Source organism: Podarcis vaucheri (assembly GCF_965113315.1).
Source record: "Podarcis vaucheri genome assembly, chromosome: 16".
Lineage (NCBI taxonomy): Eukaryota > Metazoa > Chordata > Lepidosauria > Squamata > Lacertidae > Podarcis > Podarcis vaucheri.
Window position 1 is genome coordinate 40,311,823 of NC_138754.1, and position 24,397 is coordinate 40,336,219.

A 24,397-nucleotide genomic window follows, 5' to 3' on the forward strand; every position below is an offset into this window, starting at 1 on the left:
CTGCTAGAGGAAGCATTGTGGAATCGTCCTGCCTATTACAGTTCCTTCCCTCCAAATCCCTCAGCATTGATTTGTATGTTCATTTCTCCCTGGTGTGTGCTTTGTTGTGAAACTTTGTTGGAGAACTTTATTGAAAAATTCAGATAAGTGCAAATTATGTAGAATGGCTGTGTTTCAGTTTTCATATTGTTTGGAGAGTACAGATTTGATAAATTTGGCTTTAAATGAAAACTGAATCAGTTTCTCCCAATCACTAATTGCTAGTCACTCACCCCCTCAAATTACTGCAGTTTGTTGGGAAGAAATTGACTACCGATCCTGTTTTCCTTCAGTGGAGATATGCTTTGTATAGTGACCCTGGAAGAGATAGGATTTGATCCCACAATTCCAAGATCCAAGCCCAGCTCTGATGAAACCAATAGGCCATGCTCTCCAAAGTACACCTGCTTCTGAGGACCCAGCTAGGACACTTGCTTTAACCAAGTCTGGGTTTACCCCAACCCAAAACGAACATTTTTGCATTACTTCAAGCAGTGAATGGAAGACGTTTCCATGTGGACGTACCACAGGAATAGCCCTCATAGAGCATAGCAGGCATTCCTGAGAGAGTTTCCTTTTAGTTCGGTAGAAGCTGATTCTATTCTGAAGAAATGTTATGCTTCCTGACTGACATCAGTATGAATTCTTTATAGGTTTACAACCTAGAGGTGTTTTGTTCCTTTGAAAAGCTACAGTCCAAGAAAATGTTCCAGCGGGTCAGGTTCCCTTCTTTGTTGGTGTTCTTTTCCAGCCATCCTTCATTGTGAGACAGTAGTGGATTTGGGTCGTCGTGTCCCCCCCCCCCTCGATATGGACTGTATAATAGAGCTATCATGGTCTATAGTGTACAGTTGGTTCTTTTGCCTGTCTGCTAAAGATCTGGTCAAACAAATCTTTTAAACACTGCAAAAAAACACAAACCGTATGAAGGAGGAGCATAACAGGGTGAGTGTTCAGACTGTGGACAATCATGGCACTGAATCAGGGGTGGGGAACCTGTGACCCTCCAGGTGTCATTGGACACCAGTTCTCATTAGTCACAGATCAGAATGCAGGAAAAAATAATTCAGGAAGAATTTAAAGCTGATCCTATAACATCTGCACTTTCTGAAACAATATACAAACTGAAAAACACCTATCCTTCAACATTCACACTGTAATTCCCCAAACAATGTTCAAAAAAGTCATATATTAGAGGACAGTTGTGCATGAAAATGAAGACATTATTTGAAATAACATTAAAAAATGCATTATATTGGGGAAAATTTCTTGCAAAAACATGTCCATTAGTCAGAATTGCATATAAAAATGTGTTTATTAGGAAGGTTTTGGACTAAAATGCTGAGGAATTTTTATGAGGAATTTAAAAAAAAGAATTTGTAGAGAACTGGATTTGCGACTGTGAAAATGAGACACCAAGAAAACCAAAATGTACAGATCCTTAGGCCCAGCCATCATGGCCAATGGTGAGGGGTGATAACCTAACAATATCTGGAGGGTCACAAGTTTCTCATACTTGCTCTCTAGCTATCACTTTTTGAAACCGCCAGTCTTTTTTCTACCACTAGAACACAGAGGAATCCAGATATGTCAAGTGCTTCTTTTAGGGTTGCTTTGTTTTGTCAGCCAAAGTCAATTTGTTTGTCTAAAGAAGTGTCCCTGGTTAGTCAGGCAACTGACGTTAATGTTTCCAAGATTATTTTGCATTCCAGTACTTATAAAAACTGTAGGTGGCAAGCGCTGTCTTAGAAGGGGCATTCTGTGATATGAGACATAATGGGGAATGCCTCTTCTAAGATGTGATGACCATAAAACTAAAATTTTATCACAAAGGACATTAGAAGAGCCCTGCTGGATCAGGCCAAGGGCCCATCTAGTCCAGTCCTCTCTTCTCTTCTCACCTGGTGTCCAACCAGGTGCCCATGGGAAGACTGAATGCAAGCAGAAACGGAGGGCAACAGCTCTCGGCTTTCTTTAGAACTGCTGTGTTTCCCCCCCCCTTAAGTGCAAATGCATGCCAATTTAATCAATTAATTGATTAACCTACCAATATGATTCATCAGCTAAGATTGCTCTAATGGTGTGACAGCCATAGCTTCATGGCATCAGGGTTTTGTCAGGGCACATTCTCTATCTGCCAAGAGGAGCAGGGTTGTACACTGGAAAGTGTGGGTGATGGGTAGGAGCAATAGAAATGCTTAGCGATTTACCAGGCATGGAAACTTCTGCTGTGGCATGACTGCCTCAAGCGATGTGCTTTTCCTGGACATGTGCTTGTCTAATGTGAAATGCTAGACATAAAACAAGCGACACTCATCCAAGAGGCCTCTATTATTGCTTGGATCCTTTAATCCCCTGTTTTGGAGCTCTTTGGAATCCAGTGACCATAGCAAAGGTACTGCACCATGTTTATACATTAAGGTGTTTCCACTATCAACACCCCCCCCCCCCGTAATTTTCTCTCCAAGGATTATAAATTAATAAAATGGAGCTCAAACTACGTTGCAAACCTGGTCTCGCAAGGGAGCATTTCTGTGCTCACTGGAGGGGGAGAAAGAGACAGTTTAAAGATGAGATAGGATCCTGAGTCAACTGGAGCCTTCTCCCATTCCAATGTGTGATTGGAATGAATCGTCCCTTAGAGAAGATCATACTAATCTACGGTGGATTTGTGGGACAACTTTTCTTCCACTGCCTCATCATATCACCCTGATTTGGAACAAAGAGCTATTGTTTTGCTCTTAGGATGCTTCTCTGTGCTTAGTTCTAGAATGGGGGGGGGAGTTATTTGTTCCATTCCACTTTTAAAATCAGTTTTAGGTTAGTGCTCCTGATCCACAGATCTTTGTGCACCACAGAGGACTGCAGTTGCACACAAGGGCCGCTGCACACTCATCTGTGGTGCTGAGTCCAGGAACAACACATTTAAAAGGTGGGGCTCTGGCTCAGCATTTTTGAGAAGTACTGGCTTTGGTACCCAGCGGTCAGTCATTTTCCACAGTTGCATGCATGCAGAAAGCTGCATGGAATCTCATACGCACAGAGCAGGATGTTCACTACAGGACTGTCCTGCCAACCCACTCCGGCAAAGGCCCAGCCATCCTCCTCTTGACTCTCGGCAGAGCTAAGCCATGAGCATATCCAGCACACCCCTCTGCATCATGGCCTTGTTGCTAGCCACGCGCCCCCATCAGACTGGATCTGGCTAGTGAGAGAAGCGAATTGCAGTGAGTCAAGTTAGGGAAGCACATCATGAGAGTCTTTTTAATCTCCTCCTCAGCTTTTTTAGGAGATGGCCACACATTTGCATGCATGACCGCCAAGGGAGCTGCTCCTCAAGTTTCCTGCTGATACAGATGAGATGAAAGCGGCTTCTTTTGTCTCCTGCATGAGGGCTCGATCAGTCTTCTGCTGTGTAAGCGAGACCCCTGGTGTAAGCGGGGACCCTTGTCGCACGCACGCTTGTATTATTATCTGTTCTATTTTTAGCAGCTGTTATGCGAAGGCCTTTGACGTCAGTCCAGTGTGGTTTAGCTGTGTGCTGTCAATCACTTGGCTCCCTTATTCCTAAAGGAATGGGGTGGAATAGACAGGGGTGACAGAGTGAATGCTGAAGCCATAATTAGCTACGCAGTTGATCCAGTGGCAGTGTGGGAGTGTTACAGCAGTGGCCTTTCTACATGACAATTAGTAAAAGTAGAATCCAAAGCCATTGGAACCAGACAGAGGGCCTTCTCGGTAGTGGCGCCCGCACTGTGGAACTCCCTCCCATCAGATGTCAAGGAAATAAGCAGCTATCCTATTTTTAAAAGTCATCTGAAGGCAGCCCTGTTTAGGGAAGTTTTTAATATTTAATGCTGTATTGTTTTTAACACTCGATTGGGAGCCACCCAGAGTGGCTGGGGAAACTCAGCCAGATGGGCGGGGTATAAATAATTTATTATTATTATTAATTAATTTATTATTATCCCAGCACGTGTGGCTGCCTACTGGTGGTACAATAATAAATGGGTTTTTCTTGCTGGTATGTCATTTAACGCGAACCACTACATGTCTTCTGGGTGGCTCCATGTGAGTTTAATACGCTAGAAGCTATTTGGCTGCCTTTATTAGATTATATGTGGTTGTAGCATTTAGTGTGGATTCTCTGGTGTCTATTACCCAGCAGTGCCAACCTTCACTAAGTGGGGATAAAGGAAAGGGGGAACAAAACCAGGGTTTCCTCAGGGGAGTGCTGAGGTCAGATAAGGGCTCTGGCAAAATGTCCAGCAGCACAATAGCACTGCCATCCTTGGGGCCAAACTATAAGTGTTATGTCAATAGGAGTGGATGAGAAATTCTGATTTGTTTGCATTTTAATCAGAAATAATCTAATCTGTACTTTTCGGATCCATATGCAAACCAAAACATAGCTATTGTTCAAAATTTGCTCTTCTCTGAATTTTGCAATGCAGTTCTCCAACCAAATAGTATGTATAAAACTGCAAATATTGGGGGGAATGTGGATTTAAAATGTTCATATTAGTGCAAATAACATACAGAAATGCTTTATATTGGGTCAAATTGCTTGCAAAAGTGTGTATTGGTCAAAACAATGTAAAAAATGTGTACGTTGGGAGAAATTCACATTAAAAATGCTGAAGAATTCACAAATTGCTGCAGAGATGTGGAGAACTGAATTTAACTATGGAAGCATCAGAAACTAGGAAAGTGAAACTGAAAGATTTCTCAATATTCCTACAAGCCAGTGCTTGCTTTTTATTTTTATTACTCCTGATGGGTTTGGAGTTGGTTTGTTTATTTTGGTGGTGGTTTTTATTGAAAGCTGTCTCAGAGGTAGCCATCAGGAGTAGGAAAAGGAGATGCAAACCCTTTCCTTCCTTCCATTTGTCCACTCAAAACCACACTCAAGCTGGTTCCATCCCTGCAGGGGGAAAGTTATAGGGCTCTCACAGAGACGGTAATTTTGAGTGGACTGACAGCAGAACGCAGTTAAGCTTTCTTTAACCACTGGCGCTGCCCACTGCTCTTCTGCTCCTGATTGTAGCAGCCAAATTTGCCTTTCCATACTGCCGGGGGGGAGGACAACTAAGTAGCACCCAAGATGTCAGGGGCAGTGCAAGAGAATTCTCGGTTTGCTTCTTCTGTTTTAATTGGACCACTAGGAATGCTTTGCCTGAGGAGAGTTTTCAAAATCCTGGAGCAGAAACACTCCATGGTGGCCAGTGGGCACTTTTCATGGGTGGCACAAACTGCACAGCAACCCCCGCAGAGGTCACTTTAAGTTGCACATGCCTGTTCATCTCTTTTGCATCTCACTGTGTGGAGAAACCACCTTGCCTTTTGCCACTAAAATGTGGTGATTCAAAGAGAGTGCTCTTCACCTGGTTGCATGCCACTACCACAAACAGCTTGGTTCACAGAGGCAACTGCCACAGAAAGCCATAAAATACGGCCTCAATCAAGACTCAGCAGCTGGAGTTTAAAGTGTAAATACTTTGACATGTGGTCTAACACCAGTCCCAGCATTGCCCTTTCCCTTCTCTCCTTCTGTCTTTTTATTTTTCAATATTCAGTGTGAGGAAGAGTCTTTTGCAACTCAAAAGCTTGCAGATACCATTGTGAATGTCTGCTTTCCTGATAAAAGATATTTCTTTTGCGGTCCTTGTGATTTTTGAGGAGAAGACCATGTATAATCAGGCAGCTTCCTTTTTTTAATTGCAAACCTGTAAAACAGAAATGATTTTACACATCCTTCCGATGCTTATAAATAGCTGCTCTTTGGAAACAGCAGCGGAGGCTTGCAGACTGCTGTGGCGTCTCGGCGATGGGTTTTAAGAATCATAAACTATGCAGGACTCAGGGAGGAAAGTTTGATATCACACTGGCATCATTGGGTCTGCTGTGTGCCCCACTTAGGGGACACATTTCCACCAAGACCACCAAAGTGTGCCTCTACCACAGAGGGCATGACAGGACCGCCCTTGCTTTTTCCTGAGCATCGCTGATTGCACAAATCCATTCTGTTTCTCCTAGCAAGCCCCTCGCGCCATAGCATATCGGAGTGGAGAATGCAGAGCATTGCAAGAGATTCAGACGAGAGCTCCGACGACGAATTCTTTGATGCACACGGTAGGTGGGGCATAGAAAGAGCAGCTGCTAAGCTGTGTTAACGGGTGTGTGAGTGCCATGGTGTATATGTGCAGCCATTTGCATGGGAGAGAAGCTGTCCTTTCTCTGATGAAGCTGTGTCACTTCAGCATCGCTCCAGATGGAAGGCCTGGACTTTCCTCACTCCACCCTTTCTATGTTATTGTGGACATTTTTCAAGTTCATCCAGATGCATCTTTTGAGTTTAGACATGCATTTGTTTACTAGCTGAAGTGACCCATTCATCCGCACCCACCCTCCCCACCCCTGGTGGTAAAAATATAGTAAAATGTTTTTTTACTCATTAACAATTTGCTGCCCGTTAATGGTGCCCCAAAGTCTGTTCCCTGAAGTGAGTTAATCTACCATACCTAGTGATTTACCGTAGCTATGACGTGCTTGCAGCCTATGAAACACTATGTTTCCCTGGGAGTGATAGTGTGGGGAAGGGAGGAAGGAGGGTATGCAGCAAGACAGACAGACAGACAGACAGACAGAAAAGGTGTGGCTGTAATAAACAGCTTGTCTGCTTCAGTGTAACTTGATGTCACCTTGTTGTTGTTGGCTTAGATAGATGACAAGAAATATTATTTTTTTAGAGATAGTGTTGTCCAGTATAGTCATTAGATTATTTAGAGCAGGAAGGCATGGATTCAGATCTCCTCAGTTAGGTGGCCTTGGATCAATTGCTGTCTCTCCTCCTTAGCATCACTTTCTTTGTAAAAGTGCCTGAAACAGTGGCTGCTGTACAATAATAGTTAAAAACTGTAAGACCCTGCCAGGAAGCTTGCAGTCTGAAAGTGTCAGCCTAAGCACGCCTCTTAGAATTGTTCTAAGGATAAAAAAAGATAACCCCATAGATTCCTACTGAAGCTCTTTGGAACAATAAGGGCTGGATCTAGACACATCAAAGAAGCGTTTCAGTTAAGCGTGTTGTAAATTTAAACAGGGAAAACAGGTACTGTAGAGAAAAATGGGGCTCCTCATCGCCATCTGATGGCACAATGTTGTATCGCACATACAACACATATAAATCACAATCTAGTTGAGTCCAAGGTATAAGTATAAAAGTGTAAACCAAATGCAGTTCAATAAGTTGGGTTGTTATATAGCTTTCATATTTTGTTGATTCATATTGACTGAAGGGTTGTTGTTGTTTTACATTCTTTACCTGCTTTTGGATGAAGGTTGTCTCCTTAACACATGTTTTTCCCAAGGGTACTTCCAAACCAGCCCCACTGCCACAAAGTGCAATGATGGCAACCAACTTAGCTGGCTTTAATAATGGAAATACAGTAGATTGTTTCTGGTGAATCAGTTGCTCATTTGGATTCTCCATCTGAGAGAGGCTCAGAGGATGGTGGCAAAGGAGAGAGCCTTTCAGTTGCGGCTCCTCACCTGAGGAATGCTCTTCCCGTTGAGGTCTGTCTAGCATCCTCCTTGTCATCTTTTCAACACCAGATAAAGACTCATATTTTTTCCAGGTTTTTGATAAACTAAGATGCTGATACTTACATGCTACCAAAGTTTCTTGTAGCTGTTATGGAGGATGTTGTTGTTCTGTTTTTATGCTATAAATGTGTTTATATTTAAGTTTTTTATGTGTTGTAAGTCACTTGGAGACCTTCAGGTAACAAGCAACTAAAAGGTCTTATTATTGTTACTGTTGTTGTTGTTGTTGTTGTTGTTATTCAGAGACAGTGTGTCACTGAATACCAGATGCTGGAGAACAACAGCAGGAGAATGCTGTTGCCTTCATGCCCTGCTTCTAGTCTTTGCAGAGGCATTTGATGGGTCCTTGGGTGAAACAGGTTGCCAGAATGCATGGCCCTTTGGTTTGAACCAATAGGACTCCTCTTGTGTTTTTCTGTTCACTGCTCTGCAAGCACTGCATTTGTCTTTGCCCTAAGATGTCCCTGGATGAAGTCCACCACTCTTCTATACTTGAGTATTGAGTGGGATTCTTGACAGCAGGGAAGTCTTGTTTTTGAGTTTCTACCCTTCAGAACTTCTTGATCATGATACAGCAGGCACATCTCTTGAACTAGCAAAACTGAACCAACGAGAGCCTCTTCAGAGCCTCTTCGGTGAAACCACATATCATTGCTCAATAGCATTCTCATGTCGAGACAACTGATTATCCTAATGTTTTGGCCTCCCCCACCTCAACCGTTTGGATAAATGTAATTGTAATTTATATTTGCAAGGGAACATTCTATGTTCTAATTGGTCTGGAATACTTCCAGAATGTTCAGATAATCATAGGTTTAGTATAGCATTATAGTGACACAGAGTAACGTTCTTATTTCTGTTCTGTCAACCACTTTTTTCACTTGAAAATGCTTTACAGATTTTAACAACCTGATCCCATGCATATTTACCTGGAAGTAAGCCCTGCTGAATTCAGTGGAACTCCTCAGCAATTGTGCATGGGATTTTGCTTTCTTAAAAAACATCCCAGGCACTCTTGATAGGTGCATTGAAGGAAGCTTTTCAGTTCTATACTAGAGGGAGAAGTGGCATCTGTCTTCTTTGTTGCAGCTCTCAAAAGCAGAGGGGCCATGTTCTCAATGCATGGGCCATGTTTATTCCCATTTGAGGTGATTTGAGATTGAGATGTTGGAGGAATGTGGGTGACTTGCCTGTGACTGCCCAACATTGAATTGGCTCGGACGTAAGCCTCAGTATTTCTCCAAAAGTTGTGAAATAGCTTCATCTGCTCCCTAGCTAATGTAACGTAAACACTGAAAAAGGCTCTCTCCCACCCAGCCTTCCTCCAACCCCCCCTCCCTGTGGAACCCACTTCCTGGCCAATGGCAGCAGCCCCCCAGTCACAGGGAGAAGGAACAAGAGAGGTCTTGTTGAATATAGTTTTGTGATTTAAAATCCAAACCAGAGAAGAATTCAGGGTTCCTAATGCAGAACTCTTTTGAGATGAGCATTACAAGCCGTGGAAATACATGTACATGGAAATACATGGATGTAGATTAACATGGGCTTGAGGGGAGGGGTGCATTTAAAACCACCTTTCCTCCCTTAAGTGTAGGCTGTCGCAGCAATGACAGGTATAGGAGCCTGATAGTTTATATTTCCTGCACATTCCCCTATGCAGATCATAATAGCCATTGTATTTAATAAAGTGACTCTAATTTTAAACCCACACCTTTGTGCCTTATCTAATTATTTCTAGTCTCCTAATGCAACCTTACAAGATCATGTACTCCATACCCATGAATCCAGCATTATCATAGACCCTGCAACTCCCTCTCTGTGTATGGCACTTCCAGGCTGTCACAGTTATGCAGATGGAATTCACTCATGTGACAGGAAATTCAGGATGTGCAATTAAAGCTTATTTGGTGCTCTTGTGCTACAAACCCTCTCCTTGTTAAAACAACAACAACAACAACAACAACAACAACAACCCAACACAGACTTTTTGCAATAAGGAAAGTGATGGGAAAATGCACTGGGAATTGTAGAATAACATTCACTTGAGGCAATGTAGTCTTACCTCCCTGCAAACAAATCAAATGAATGCTCAATAAGTAGCCAGTGTTGTCACTTCAGGATGAATGCTCAATAAACAGGTCTCCTGGAAGTGATCCACAAGGGGCTTCAATTGCCCAAGCCTCTGAAGTTGTTTCTGGGGAATATAATAGGTCCCCAAAAGGACCCTAGAGGAGCCAGGCATAACTGCCCTATAAGGCATCTTAATGTAGATGTCTGTTTCTGAAGCTGAGTAAAGATGGGAGGGGTAGCCCCTTTACACTAGGAGGTCACATGCAAAATCCATTGTGTACTGTTTCCATGAGCTTCTTGAAAGAAAGTGGGCACGTAACAAATAATATCCTAGCCATATTCTAGCTGATTTTATTAGAGGCATGAGGATTGCATTATCTTCTCACAAAAGGATCTTGATCACACACACACACACACACACACACACACACACATATATATATATATATATATATATAGCAAGACTTCTCACATGTTCTCAGTTGCTGGCAAAGTATGACAAACCGAATTATTAACACTGAATAACTGTTCCATAAAAATGCAAATAATGGGAGCAAGAAGCCATTCAGTGATCATGGTAAGCAGCAGTGAGAGAGCTGTAATTAAGCCTTCTAAGCAACTGGGTTCAATATTTAGATAAAGTAGCAGGGACAAGCCTGGAATGTAAATTCACTCCTCTTCGCTCTTTATGGTTTTGACAATGCATACTCTCCGCACCCTGTGCATGACATTCAACAGATGCACCAGCTTTGTTGGATTAATTGGTGCAATACTTTCATTAATTGCAGATTAGAAATATGCACGTTGTTAATCATAGCCGTGAGAAGGGTGATTGACACCAGTGTACTGATGTAGGCAAGCTTTATCATCTTTTCATTGAACCCTGTTCTGACTATTTAATGATTTATCTTTGGCATTGTCCCAGAGAAAGAGTTATTTTCCCCAGTGCAAAGACTTCAACAGTTGCTTGCATTTGTAATCTTTATTTTAGCTGGTTAATTAATTGGTAAACAGGAAGAGAGTTCAATTGTCTAGCTTCTCTTTCAGCAGTCAATAGTCCTGTTGGAGGTGCAATCCATTTATCTATTCTCCATGTGCACAGTTGCTATCAGGTGTATTATAAGGACAACAGGAACATAGGGATCTGCCTTAAATTAAGTCAGACTATTGGTTTATCTAGCTCGGTGTTGTCTGAAACCTCCTTCCCCAACCTGATGCTCTTCAGATATTGTTGGACTGCAACTCCCATCCTCCTTGATTATTGGCCGTGCTGGTTAGGGCTGATGGAGCCAATTGGAGGCAAATCAGTTTTCATCAGAATCTGAAGCTCCATGTGCAATGCTACTGGCTGTGCTCAGGAGCAGGGCTACCTGAGTTCCAAGGCTTGAAAGGCCACCTGTCACTTCAACCTCTCATTCCCTCCTCCAAACCTGGTCCAGAAAGGCACAGTACCCTCGGTAAACTGGTAGGTAGGAGAGTCCCTGTAGAGACCAATGCTTTATTTTAAATGCCCCATGCCACCCCCCATCTCGCCACCATTTGCCCCCTCACACCTCTGCCTGCCGCTGTTGTGATTTCAGGTTCATCCACACTTCTACTTGTCTTGCTATTTTCCCCTAGAAAAACCTGCTCATTACTGCTGAATTGGAGCAGGTTTTCTCTCTCTTCTTCTTTTCAATTTTTAATTTTAAAATGCAGTAAAATGGCTACATACAAATTCAATAAAACAGAAAATACAGCACAAAGCAATACATAGTGTAACAATAGCAGTTCCAAAGCAGCTCAAAAAACCACTCCCAACATTGACCATAGTTAAGATTCTGCTTTGTCAATACATGGTTTAAAGCGATTGCCCTTAAATTCTGTTAACGCCTGTTTGTGTTTGAAACTGATAAGGCTTTTTTCTGTGATTTGTTTTTCAAAGCCTCTGATTTCCCTGCCTTATGAACTGCTGTGGATTTTCTTAGCACTAGCTCTCCATGTCTGCCCTTCTAGCCTCCAGCTGTTAAGAGCTGGCACAGTGTTAACAAAGACCACATGACACCATATTCTGTGCCTGTATTTATGAACCTAATTGTTCTCTTTTCTCTCTTTAAAGAGGACTTGTCTGAGAATGAAGAGGTGTTCCCAAAAGAAATTACCAAATGGAGTTCAAACGATCTCATGGATAAGATCGAAACCCCAGAATCTGAAGAAGTACCAGGTAATTTTTGTGTGTGGAATGGGATTCAGCTGAGAGTATTGTACAGTTATTCCACTGAATGGCTGTACTCTTAGGTGACTAATAGAAGACGGGTCTTTTAATAATGATAATAATAATTTTATTATTTGTATCCCACCCATCTGACGGGGTTGCTCCTGTCACTCTGGGCGGCTTCCAACGTATACAAAAACATTTCTCTGATTAAAACATGTTAGCTTAGCCATCTTAGCCAAGTCCAGTTATTTTTCAGCCATTCCTCTATAGTGAATGAGGCTGTTACCTTCCCAGGGTTTTTGGGGTGGTGGTGGAGGGGGACAGGTAGAAAACCAGAGTAAGCCTGCAGTGTAGTTGTGCACTGTTGGGGCCTGTCTATGCTTCCATTCATCCTGCACTTACTTAGAAGTTGCACTGGAACAATAGAACTGGTCCGAAAGCTTTTAATTTATATCCTGACACAGAAACGCAACATGCCCCCCCCCCCCCGCTTTCTACCTTTGTATCAGAACAAACGAAAGGCTACTTAAAACCCAAATAGAAATTAATTCCCCTTCTTTTTTTTCTTTTTCTTTTCTACTCCTGAACAGAGAAACACACACTTTTCCTTGTGTCTATTCTTTATTGGTTGTCAGGTCCATCCCCTCAGGAAGTGACAGTGGAACTCTTAGCTGATAAACATCTACAAATTATACATCTGGTAGCCAAATTTACTCTGGCAGCTAGGAAGCTTCGTTCCAGTTTTGATAATGCAGTGTAATTTTAAATTTTTATGCTGTAAACTTTTGTGCTATAGACTTTTATGTTGTAGATTTTTATAGACATTTGATGTGTGATTTGCCATCTTTGTTTATTGTGAAGGTCTTTGGGTATAGATAAGAAAACTGAACGATAAACACTTTTCCTTGTGGCACAATGTTGTGGGTGTTCCACTTTCCCCTCCACACCTTCTGTCTCCACCCACACCTTGAGTACAATTTGCCAGTTTTTTCTAGAGCCTGTTGCTGTGCACTTCTGGTTCCCCGCCCCATGCTATTTTTTCTTAGGTGTCTCCTTTCTGTGCTCATACTGGCATTGTGATCAGCTAGGTACATGTGAGCGAAAGCAGTTTCCCTTTTCCCCTTTCCAGTGCCAATGTGTGTTGGATGTGCAACCACAATGCAAGCATTGTGAATGTTGGGGGAATGTGCATCATCCAAATTAACCCCCTTCCTTCACTTCAGGGGCAGTCAGTGCCTTGTGCTACTGCCACCTCAAGTATTCTACATTATGGGCTGTATGGGTGGTCTTTCTTTAATGGCAATTAAAGTACAGTCTTGGGACGCGGGTGGCGCTGTGGGTTAAACCACAGAGCCTAGGGCTTGCCGATCAGAAGGTCGGCGGTTCGAATCCCCACGATGGGGTGAGCTCCCGTTGCTCAGTCCCTGCTCCTGCCAACCTAACAGTTCGAAAGCACATCAAAGTGCAAGTAGATAAATAGGTACTGCTCCAGCGGAAAGGTAAACAGCGTTTCCATGCGCTGCTCTGATTCACCAGAAGCAGCTTAGTCATGCTGGCCACATAACCTGGAAGCTGTACACTGGCTCCCTCAGCCAGTAAGTGAGATGAGCGCTGCAACCCCAGAGTCGTCTGCGACTGGACCTAATGTCAGGGGTCCCTTTACCTTTAAAGTACAGTCTATTTTTCACTTGTTGCACACCCCTTTGGGGGTTCCAGAAAACATATTGTGTGCAAGTGCACAAGAACACAATGGACTGAAAAAAGCAACAGAAAAGGAGGGCATGTGCAGCTGCACTGAGCGCAAGGGGACAGAGAAAGAGGTGGGGAAGAAGGAAGAAAAGTGGACCATTGCAATTGACAGGATAGTGCTCATTTTCAGGGAAGCCTCCTTGAAAAGTGTGGAGTGAGGCGTTTGCTAATCTGCAATGCAACAAGTTGAAAAAAATGGGATCAATTTGGATAGTCACTTAATAAGCCCTGCCCCCAACCTGTCTTCTCAATCTAGGTAACAATGGAAGATACTTCACAAGAAAAAGCTTTAAAAACTTTTGAAATTCACATCTCCTCCTGTTACATCTGTTCATAGGTTTGGCCATTTTGTGATCTTTTTCTATGCAGATTTTCCAAAATGGAGAGTTGGGAGCAATCCCCACCATGTCTCTCTCCCCTTTTCCCATATCAGCAAACATAGTGGCAGAATAGTGGCAGATACCCCTTCACACACTAAACCTTGGGAAGTATTAGAATGTCTCATGGTCTGTGGAGGAAAGAACTCAAACTCATGTGACCATACATCTTTCCTTCCAGACGATCCATGTCTTGAATCAGCAGCAGAGTACCATGTTGGATCCAGCGTGGAAAGGCTAAGCATCATTGAGGTACAGTATCTAAATAAATTCCCTTTTCCGGCTTATATTTTTTAGAGGTGCAGCTTTTATGTGTGTTCTATATCCATGTTTGTCCCTCTAAGCAGAAACACTCCATACCTACAGCTGTGATCTGGCAACAAAATAGGGAATCTACCTGAAGCCTGTAGCCAGATATGACTCTTGAATTGATCTAACCACAGTGCAATTCACACTTTTGCCTGGTTTCCCCTGCAAGGAAAAGAAACATTCCTTACCCTTTTTGTATCATATATCACTTGCAGTCTGCCTCTCGGTGGTGGTAGGGATCTATTAGGGAACACATTAAACCCTCACTCCTGCCCCCCCCCCCCCGCACACATATACATTGCTGCATTGCCATGGGGACGTGCTCCACATTCTTGAAGCTGCTGGTCCATGCCAGTTTTATTACAGAACTTTACAACATTATACATAGGATATAAATTGTTCCTGCCCTCAGAGTAGTAGCCACTGAGTACTGTGATCTCTGAGAATTTCAGACACTGGCCACCCCTGCTTTGATGGAAAAGCACCAGAAACGGATAGTGGGCGTATGCACACTCTGGTTTACTCTGCCTGCTGTGCATGCCCACCGCAGGTCTGGGAAGTGGTGTGCATGCGGCGTTATCCATAATCTGTATCTATCCTGTTGTTAGGAAATACTGCATTTTGATGCATTTCCCCCTTAAACCAGCTCCTGTCTAAATTGCTGGGAAAGAGAACGACCTAGCTGCTCTTTCAGCCAGCAGTGTATACACAGCCAGTATCTTCATTGAAAACCTATTTCTTTACCCTGGGCAAGTTTAGAAAGAATTCTAGGGATCCACCAGCAATGAGAGGTAGTGCTGGATCCTGGGTGGATTCAATGAAAACCCCCAAATCCGGCAAGCTCAGAGCACAATGGGCTGCTTTCTTTTTCTGTCAGGGTTGTCCTGCAGGCTCCGCTTTGACAATGGGTTTTTGAAGTAAACCTCAGTGCAGAGAAGCTGTTGCCTCCTCTGTTCTTAAGGCCGTTGACTTCCTGGGGGATGAAAACATACCAGCCTGATAACCTAATTTTTAAAATTTAAACTTTATTGAATTTCATAATTAACTTGCAATGCCATTGCCCTTTTCGTCTTCCCTCCTGGCAATAACATTGTGTTGCATGAGAACGTCAGCTTTTATGGTGCGCTGATGCTTAATTATAAAGGAGAGTAAACGTGCAGAATCACAGTGTACAATTAAGGCAGAGGGATACATCAAACAGAACATAAAAGCAATCAGGAATTGAAAGAGGTCCAGGAAATTCATGTTTTGTGTAACTGTTCCAGCTTATCCCTTTGTTTATATATCATCATCTCACATACTGCAAGTGCAGCCATTTAGAGTGTCCAAACATCTACTGTTGGTGCTGCTGGATTCTTCCAGTAATAACGGGGGCTTTGACTATTTCAACTACCCTGCTTATCTATAATATTGTACAGTCTAAAAGTTTCTGGTCAATTGATAATTAATTGTTCTGCAGCAGGAGAGCCAGTGTGCTGTAGTGGTTAAGAGCGGTAGACTCGTAATCTGGTGAACCAGGTTCGCGTCTCCGCTCCTCCACATGCAGCTGCTGGGTGACCTTGGGCTAGTCACAAGTCTCTCAGCCTCACTCACCTCACAGGGTATTTGTTGTGGGGGAGGAAGGGAAAGGAGAATGTTAGCCGCTTTGAGACTCCTTCGGGTAGTGATAAAGCGGGATATCAAATCCAAACTCCTCCTCTTCTTCTTTTTCTTCTTCTTCTTCTTCTTCAGGAAGCACTTAAGAGGAGAAGAAGAAGAAGAAGAAGTGTTTATTAGGTTTTCAATGCAACAGCGTGCAGACAAGGCTAACAATAAAGAAACAATGAATGATGATTGTGTGGGGCACAGTATTGCAGTTATTATGCAGACATCATAATAAAATAGATTCCACAAAGGGACATTTGGGAAGCAAGAGTCACAGGGTAACAAGGTAGCCTCACCATATAGAGGCGTATGTCCCTGGGGGCCTAAGTAATGCTCTGTTTTTATTTATGAAGCGTATGAAAAACTGGAAGTGCCTTTGATCCTCAAAACCATACCTGCCATTATAAACTAGTCTTGTGTTTCTTGTTTTCTCTTTTAGGATGAGGTTGTGCCTCCACTAGTGCAGCCAAGCAAGATCCATGTCCTGCTCTTGGTGCTGCATGGAGGCAACATTTTGGATACAGGAAGTGGTGACCAGAGCTCTAAGCAAGGGGATGTCAACACCATAGCCACCGCCTTTGACACTGTCATTAGGGTCCATTACCCAGCGGCCCTTGGGCGCATAGCCATCAGACTGGTCCCTTGCCCAGCCATCTGCTCTGAAGCATTTTCACTTGTCTCTAAGTGAGTTACTGCTTAGTTTTCTTAAAGGGGCTGGGGAAGAGGGAGGGAGAACAAAGATGGATCTATGCTGCACATTTATACCAATTTCAGTAGTTATTCCTTCTTCCCAGGATATCCTGCTGAGAACCATGAATATGTGAGTTGGGCTAGACATCTCAAACAGAATTTGCAGCATCTCACCTGGAATCACTAGAGGAAACCATGACTATTAAGCTTTAGAAAACTTGTCTTTTTTGTTGTGTAGATGTACCCTTAGCTGCATCTGTGATTTGGCAGAGAGGCTTCCTCATTCTGTGTCTGACTGTTCTGTCTCTTCCAGACAGACCCTTTTTTACACTGCAGCTGCAGAGGCCCCCTTTGGACCAATTACGCTGCAATTCACATGGCACAGTTCCATAGGGGACAAGAGAAATCTGTGAATCAATCAAGTTAGTCTAGACAGAGTCAACTGCTTGCTTCTTAGAAAGAGGAAATGTTGACAGCTGTGTGAAAGCACCATTGTGGTCCAGCCCTTGTCCTTCAGCCTGAGTCCAGCAGCCTAGGTACCATATCTATCCAGCCTTAGCCCCAAACCTGAGGCTCCCAAGCCAGACCTAGCATCTTCATCTCCAAGGGCCTCACATGCCAAGCTGCTCAGCACTGTAAGCATCATGTCCAGTGACATCTAACAGAGAGAGGTGAGAGAGCGTCCGTTCCAGGGCAGAGTGCTGGCCCTTTAAAGAACTCCAGCAAATAGGTGGGACATAGGAAAGGCAGTCAGCCGAGGTGCAGTGGTATGGGCTTGCAGGGGGTCAACAACCTGTTACTATTTCTACATCAGGTTCCTGGTAGAGTCCCTGTCTCCAGTGTCCTAGAGCCATCCAGTCAGCATCAAAAGGGAGCTTTATAGCCACTGAGAAGAACTTTTTTCTCCCTTTTTGCTGTTCGAAGCCAGAGTGAAAGAAGGTGAGTTAGCTGCTGAGGATCAGCTCATAGGGTCACTCTGGAGAAGGTGTGTTTGACAAATGCAGAGGAGTTGTCCTGTGTACTCCAAAGCTAAGCATTTAGGAACACTGAAAACACAGCATGCTTTAGTTGCAAAAGAATGGTGTGCAAGTTCTGTTACGTACGAGCTTCAAGGAAAAAACAGTTTAAGTCTCTCTGGGAGAAATTATTAGAGCACTCCAAATAATTTGCTGGTGAATGTGCACAGAAAATAGTAGACCTAGTTGAAAGGTAGCACAATCCAAATTATTGTTATTGTTGCATAATCTTAGAAGGTTGTATAATCTTAGAAGGGGCATAGCTGTGACTGTCATGAAGGGACCATGCATTTTTTTTAATTTGCCACTTTCACTACAAACAGTCAGGTACCATATAAGCCAGGGATGGAGAATCTCCTCTGATGCCAATACCCCACTTGCCCCATAAGCTTGGCTCATTGTCAGGAATGACCTGGAGGACCACAAATACGCCACCACTAAAGGTCAGCTTAGGGACGCGGGTGGCGCTGTGGGCTAAAGCCTCAGCGCCTAGGGCTTGCCGATCGAGAGGTCGGCGGTTTGAATCCCCGCGGCGGGGTGCGCTCCCGCTGCTCGGTCCCAGCGCCTGCCCACCTAGCAGTTCGAAAGCACCCCCGGGGGCAAGTAGATAAATAGGTACCGCTTACCAGCGGGAAGGTAAACGGCGTTCCGTGTGCGGCTCTGGCTCGCCAGAGCAGCGTTGTCACGCTGGCCACGTGACCCGGAAGTGTCTTCGGACAGCGCTGGCCCCCGGCCAATAGATGTGAGATGGGCGCACAAACCCCAGAGTCTGTCAAGACTGGCCCGTTCGGGCAGGGGTACCTTTACCTTTACCTTTAAAGGTCAGCTTGCTTCCAGGACTTGTTGAAACAAGTTGCCTCTTCTCTAGGACCTGTCCAGGGTCCTGAAGGGCCTTTTTCTGACCATTCTTGCTCCCTGATTCTGGTTGCTGGCCTTTTGGGTTGATACATAGCCTCTGCCTCTCAACCCCTGCTCTTGCTGTTTGCTCTAGATCTCTGCCAGACCTTTGTCCATGCTCCAGTACAAACTCATACTCACCTAGACTTACTCTTTACCTCTTTGTCTTCCTGTCACCTATGGTCTAATGGATGCCATTCATGTGAGTTGTAGGCATATTGGAAAATTTCAACAAAAACAGAAATTGCCCTTGTTCACTTATTTGCCCCATGACCAGAATGGAAATCAATAAGTTGTTGCTTTCAGTCTGAAAATGATACATAATTGAGTATATCATTCCTCCCCCACTTTGTATTGAAATTAATGGGATGGAATAACATAATGACAAGCAAGATGAATAATGTAGTATTTGACCGCAGCAGAATGGAAACAGTGCTGATTGCAGTGAAGACAGGACAGAACTGAAGATGATGCCTTCTTATGTCCCTGGCTGGCCGTATTTCAAAAATCATATGCAGCTCTTTTTAAAATGACTTTTCTGTCTCCTGCTGAAGTCAACAGCGGGAGTACGGCTGAAATATTGGTATGTCCCTGCCAGTGGGTTTTATTACATGGTGATTGAGTAATAGCCTTGTGAGGCATGCAGAGCTATTTCACTCACCTCCTGAGCCATCCCCTTGGTCCTCTCCATCAGTTTCCAGCCTGAAATATCAGTATTACACAAGCGGAACTGTAGCAAAACCAAAACCAAGCATTCTCATAAGTCAGTGTGTTTCGTATGCTGTCGGTGGGTTCCTATTGCTGTCTTGTTGGGCTGTGTATGTTATAAAGGGGAGCCATACTAGGGTGAAGGCATCCTCTTCTATTTGTCCCCGTGTCAGTTTCAGTCTATTGGTTAGCTTTTCTATGGTTGTTTCCCGAACAATTTGCTACCATTGGACCATGTTCACTCCTGACAGGTCTCTCGAGTGTCTGGCTATGAGGCTTCTGGCCGCTGAGAGTAGGTGGGATATAAGTTCTTTATAATGTCAGTGGTCGTTAACAAAGAAAATGTTCAATAAAATTATTTTATATATATATGTGTGTGTGTGTCAGTGTGTTTAGGAACACAGCCTGTGCAGGCCCATTTTCTCAATTCATAATGCCAACAAGGTCCATTCTTCTGGCGTCAAGAGCTCACACTATTAATTATCTGCTAAGCTATCCATTCTTGATCTCATGCATGACTGTAATGAATGTAATGACATTGTACTTGGGGAGCCGCAATTGATTTGTTCAAACTAATCAGGTGAAGGTTTAAATGTGGATTTGTAGAGTTGTGTGGCAAGCAAGAGGCCCTTAGATAATAGCTCTCACTCTGTGACTTCAGGTATGAGAGGGGGGAAGTCATTCTTGAGCCCTGGAAGATTTCCCTTAGCTGATGAAATTGTAGTTTGATGGAGGGATTGATTTTTAACCTCCTACTGGCTGTGATTGGAGAGAAAGAGGGAGGGAGGGAGGGGGAGAGAGGTCTCTTGCAATCTTGAATCATGCAGAGGTTAGTTGTCATGAGGTTCATCTGCACAGCAAGTTAAATTATTTCTGATTTGTTTCACTGCTTAAAAGATAATTCGTCTCACCGTCTGCTTCTTAACAACATTTCAGTATTATAAACTCAAAGTGTGCCCTTCTATAAGGATGTTTTCCAGGGATGGCACATAATTCCCTCCCTATTGAGACCTCATTTCTGTCATTTAATGGCCAGGCAAAAGCATTTCTGTTTCCCAGGCATTTGGGGTTTCTTGAACTTAGAGCAGTTTGCTTTTACGCCCTTTTTGAAAGGGCTGTTACTATAGTTAAAAAAGGTAAAGGGCCCCTGGACAGTTAAGTCCAGTCAAAGGTAACTATGGGGTTTCAGTGCTCATCTCGCTGTCAGACCGACGGAGCCGGCGTTTGTCCACAGACAGCTTTCTTGGTCATGTGGCCAGCAGAACTAAACCGCTTCTGGCAGACCGTGACGAGTGCTAGAGTGCACAGAAATGCCGTTTACCGTTTACCTTCCTACCTACTGCAGTGGTACCTATTTATCTACTTGCACTGGCATGCTTTTGAACTGCTAGGTTGGCAGAAGATGGGACAGAGCAACAGGAGCTCACCCCGTCGTGGGGATTCAAACCACTGACCTTCTGATCAGCAAGCCCAAGAGGCTCAGTGGTTTAGTGGCTTAGTGTGTACACTTTATTTTCAATTTCTACTTTTTAAATTTCATACTGTTCTGCTGGCTGCCCTGAGAATATACATTCAGCATGGGTTCAACATGCAGCATACAAATTATTTAAGTAAGTCCTAAGAGCTCGCTTCTCAATCACAGCTCTGGCTTCACTCATTGGCTAAAACCGTTGACACACAGGAGCAGTCAGCTGGATCAAGTCACAGAAATTTCCCTTCATAGCTTCCTTTTTAGGAGGGCTTTTCCCCCCATGAAATCTCTAGGGTCTCTAGTCTAGGGTCTCTTCCTGCAGGCACCAATGAAGCCTTTGTGGGTGCTACATTAAAGCCCCTGGCTTAGGTCACCTGAAGCCTTAGAAAGCTGGCAGGGCTTGAGCGTCCAATGGCCCTGCCCTCTGGGAGAGCTCTTTAAAGGAATTTCGTGTTTCCTTGTGAAATAAACGAGGCTGCAGGGAATGGTCCTCAGACTCTGAGGGTGGTGGAGGAGCCACATCCCTCAGGCAGGGGCAGTGCAGAGCAGGATGTTGAGGGCTCCCCCTTGAGTGGGGCAAGTGGTGCATCCTGTGAATCAGAGTCCCCCTTTGGGCCTACACTGGGATCCTGAAGCAGAGGGTAAAGCAAGTCTCAAATATCTTGTTCATTTGGATAGCATCTCTGCTAAAAGCAGCTTGAAATAAATGGGTTTTCAAAATGAATTTTGATTGTTGTCTGTAACATTACAAACAACACACACACACAACACCCAGGGCAATTGGGGGGGGGAATTATAAGTTGAAGGATGTATATGTGCATAAATGTGCCCTTGAAATTGTTTTCTAAATCAACTTACAGAGCCTGCCTTACATATGAGAGGAGGAGCAAGACTAAGGGATGACTCACTCACATTTGCTTCTTGCTCTTATGTCAGGGAGCTCTGGGCAGTGTACAGATGTTTGTTTTTAAATTGTGAGGTACATTTCACAGAGAAAATAAACAGTGTTAGTGGCCTCAGCTCAACTAGCAAGCTTTGCAGCTGAGTGAGGAATTTGAGCCCAGGTCTAGCATTCTATGCCCTAAACCACATTGATTCTTTTGGTGCGGAATATGAAGAAGCAAAAAAGTACATGGTGCTTTGTAGCAAATAGGAATGTGCAGAGAAGATGGTAAATGTGTGTTTTCTCTCAAAAACTAAGCTAAGCATCTTCTTCTAGTGCGTATGCATGTGACTGGTGGAGAGTGGAAGTAAGGGAACTACCGTTAAATGTTTTTAGATGTCCTTGCTTTCTAAATGCTTTAGAGATGTTTTTGTTTTATTTTTAATTATATTGTTCTGCTACTTTGCCACCCTGGGCTCCTTTGAGAGAAAGAGCAGAACAGAAAATGTATTTATTTATTTATGAATCCCTTCCCATGAGGCCTCCTAAAACAATGGCATAAAACCATATATAGAACAATTGCATATATAAAAACAATTTAAAACAACAACAGGTGTATATAATCCATTCAAATACAGATACCAGGTGGGATAAAATCTCCACGTTGGAGGTTTGTTGAAAGAGGAATATCTTCAACAGGCAAAGGACAATAGAGAAGGCAGTGCCAAAAGGCAGGTATTGCTTCTGCACTAAAAGTCTGATTACTACATCACATGTAGCTGCCTTCAGATTTTGCTGAGTGATTTTATAGTACTGAACCTTTCGGAATTTTGTCTATATCCTAATGAAGGTTTGAGATTGAAATTTGTAGCCGCCCTCCTGCTAGGATGGTGGATAGAGGATTCCCCCTTCTGCATATTTTGGTGATCAGTTGGGTTCGTAGCATGTGAGACAATATATTATAATAACAATAGCAATAATAATAATAATAATACCATGCAATCCCATTGCTGTGCATCTCCACAAGTTCCCATATATTATGATTATGAATTAAACATATTAGTCACTTTTCTTTTTACCAAAGTAGCTCAAAGCAGCAATATTAGCAATCAGCATGGCTGTGGCTGACCCATGCAACACAGATTTGGTGTCTGTTCCAGAGGTTTCACTGCTCCATAATGCCCACAGAAAGGAAAAGTCCTTAACTATCTCTCTTCTTTTTTAGCCTCAGTCCTTACAGTTACGATGAAGGCTGCCTTTCCAATAGCCAGGATCACATTCCACTCGCAGCACTTCCTCTGCTGGCCACATCATCCCCACAGTACCAGGAGGCAGTTGCTACGGTGATCCTGAGAGCCAATCAGGTGTACAGTGAGTTCATCAAATCCCAGGAAGGCGCCTCATTCAGCGGCCAGGTTAGCATGCTGCCTTGGTTGGTGGCAGTGAACTGGAGAGCAAGCAGAAAGCTTTTCTGTATTTTGTTTTTTGGTGTGGAAGTTTATTAAACAAAACGTCTCAATTAACACAGGAGAATTAAATAGAAATAAAATTCTATATTAAGTCTATCACTTGATTAAATAATTCTTAGTTGATTACGCAATGAATTTTAATAGATTAATCAAGTTGAATACATCTGCATATTTTGGGGTGTAAGTAAAGCAGTAGCTCTGGAGAAAAGGAGGGAAATCATTTGTTTTTCCAACGTTAAATCAGCAGGCAATAGCTCCAAAGAGGCACTTCGTCTTAAATCACGGGTGGGGAACCGTTTTTAACCCTGGGGTGCATTTTCTTCTGAGAGCCCCAGGCTCCAAATGCCAGTGGCCAGAGGCAAAACTTGGCAGAACAACTGAAGTTACCTTTATCTTTGTACAGCATGCTAGTTTATATGCATGCTCAGCACCCCTCTCCAGCCTCCACACAGACAAGCAAGAGTGTGTTCCAGGGCACATTTCAGACAGGCAAAAACAGGGTAGGATGCAGGGCTGTGAGAGTGATGCACTGGGGAGAGTTCTGACGGCCAGTGAGAGAGGGGCTGAAGAGCCACATTTGGTTCCAAGGCTTCTGATATAGGTTTCCCCTGCCAGTCTTTTTACCTTTCCTTTACCACAGGTGACAGCTGTCTGTATGAGTGCTGGGGAGGAGTGAGCAAAATATATGGATCTGTGTGATTTGTGCTGCAGTGTTGTGTTAATTGAATAAATTCTACACCATCCTTCCCCAGACTGGTGCCCTCTGAGCTACAGCTGTGTACATGTTACCATTTGCTCCAGCTACAATGTGTTCCCACCACTGGTGTTTAAAGCTGAGTACACATGGTGTTAGCCACAGTTCATATATGCATATCCTGTATTTGACACTTTTTCTTTCAAGCCAGCTTGCATCCAATTGGAAAAAGCAAGCCATGGTTAAGTTGAAGTGCATACAGTTCAGACAACTGTTGCACATGTGCAGATGCCAGCTGCCTTGAATAGGAGAGTTGAAGGGAGTTGAAGGCGTGGGGAAACAAATGAGGTAATGCATGTTGGGTGACGACACCCCACCCTCTCCCTGGTGTGTACAGCAAATGAAATTTGAAACTCACTGGTAGAGAGGGATGGATTGACGACCTTGCTTCGTTTTAAACTGCTAACATATGCATAACCCAGAGGTCCCAACTGTCCCAGCTGGCAGGGAGGTCACTGGGAAACTTCTAAATCCTGGAATTTGAAGAATGAATTTTCCTTGAAAAAGAGCAATGAATGGGTT

The 24,397-nt window shown here is 43.5% G+C and overlaps 1 protein-coding gene and 1 long non-coding RNA gene across 3 annotated transcripts in view; both read left to right on the forward strand.

Moving 5' to 3' along the window:
• PITPNM2 (phosphatidylinositol transfer protein membrane associated 2) overlaps window positions 1-24,397 on the forward strand; it is a 175,199-nt gene that overhangs the window by 105,786 nt on the left and 45,016 nt on the right. For both annotated transcript variants that reach the window (XM_082204070.1, XM_082204071.1), the window contains exons 7-11: window positions 6,076-6,171; window positions 11,810-11,914; window positions 14,216-14,286; window positions 16,427-16,671; window positions 22,878-23,067. In XM_082204070.1, coding sequence (XP_082060196.1) covers window positions 6,076-6,171; window positions 11,810-11,914; window positions 14,216-14,286; window positions 16,427-16,671; window positions 22,878-23,067 — 707 coding nt within the window. The remainder of the gene's footprint in view (window positions 1-6,075; window positions 6,172-11,809; window positions 11,915-14,215; window positions 14,287-16,426; window positions 16,672-22,877; window positions 23,068-24,397) is intronic.
• LOC309521573 lies at window positions 16,679-19,663 on the forward strand. The gene is made up of 2 exons (XR_014214727.1): window positions 16,679-18,136; window positions 18,515-19,663. It is a non-coding gene; the product is annotated as an uncharacterized lncRNA (long non-coding RNA).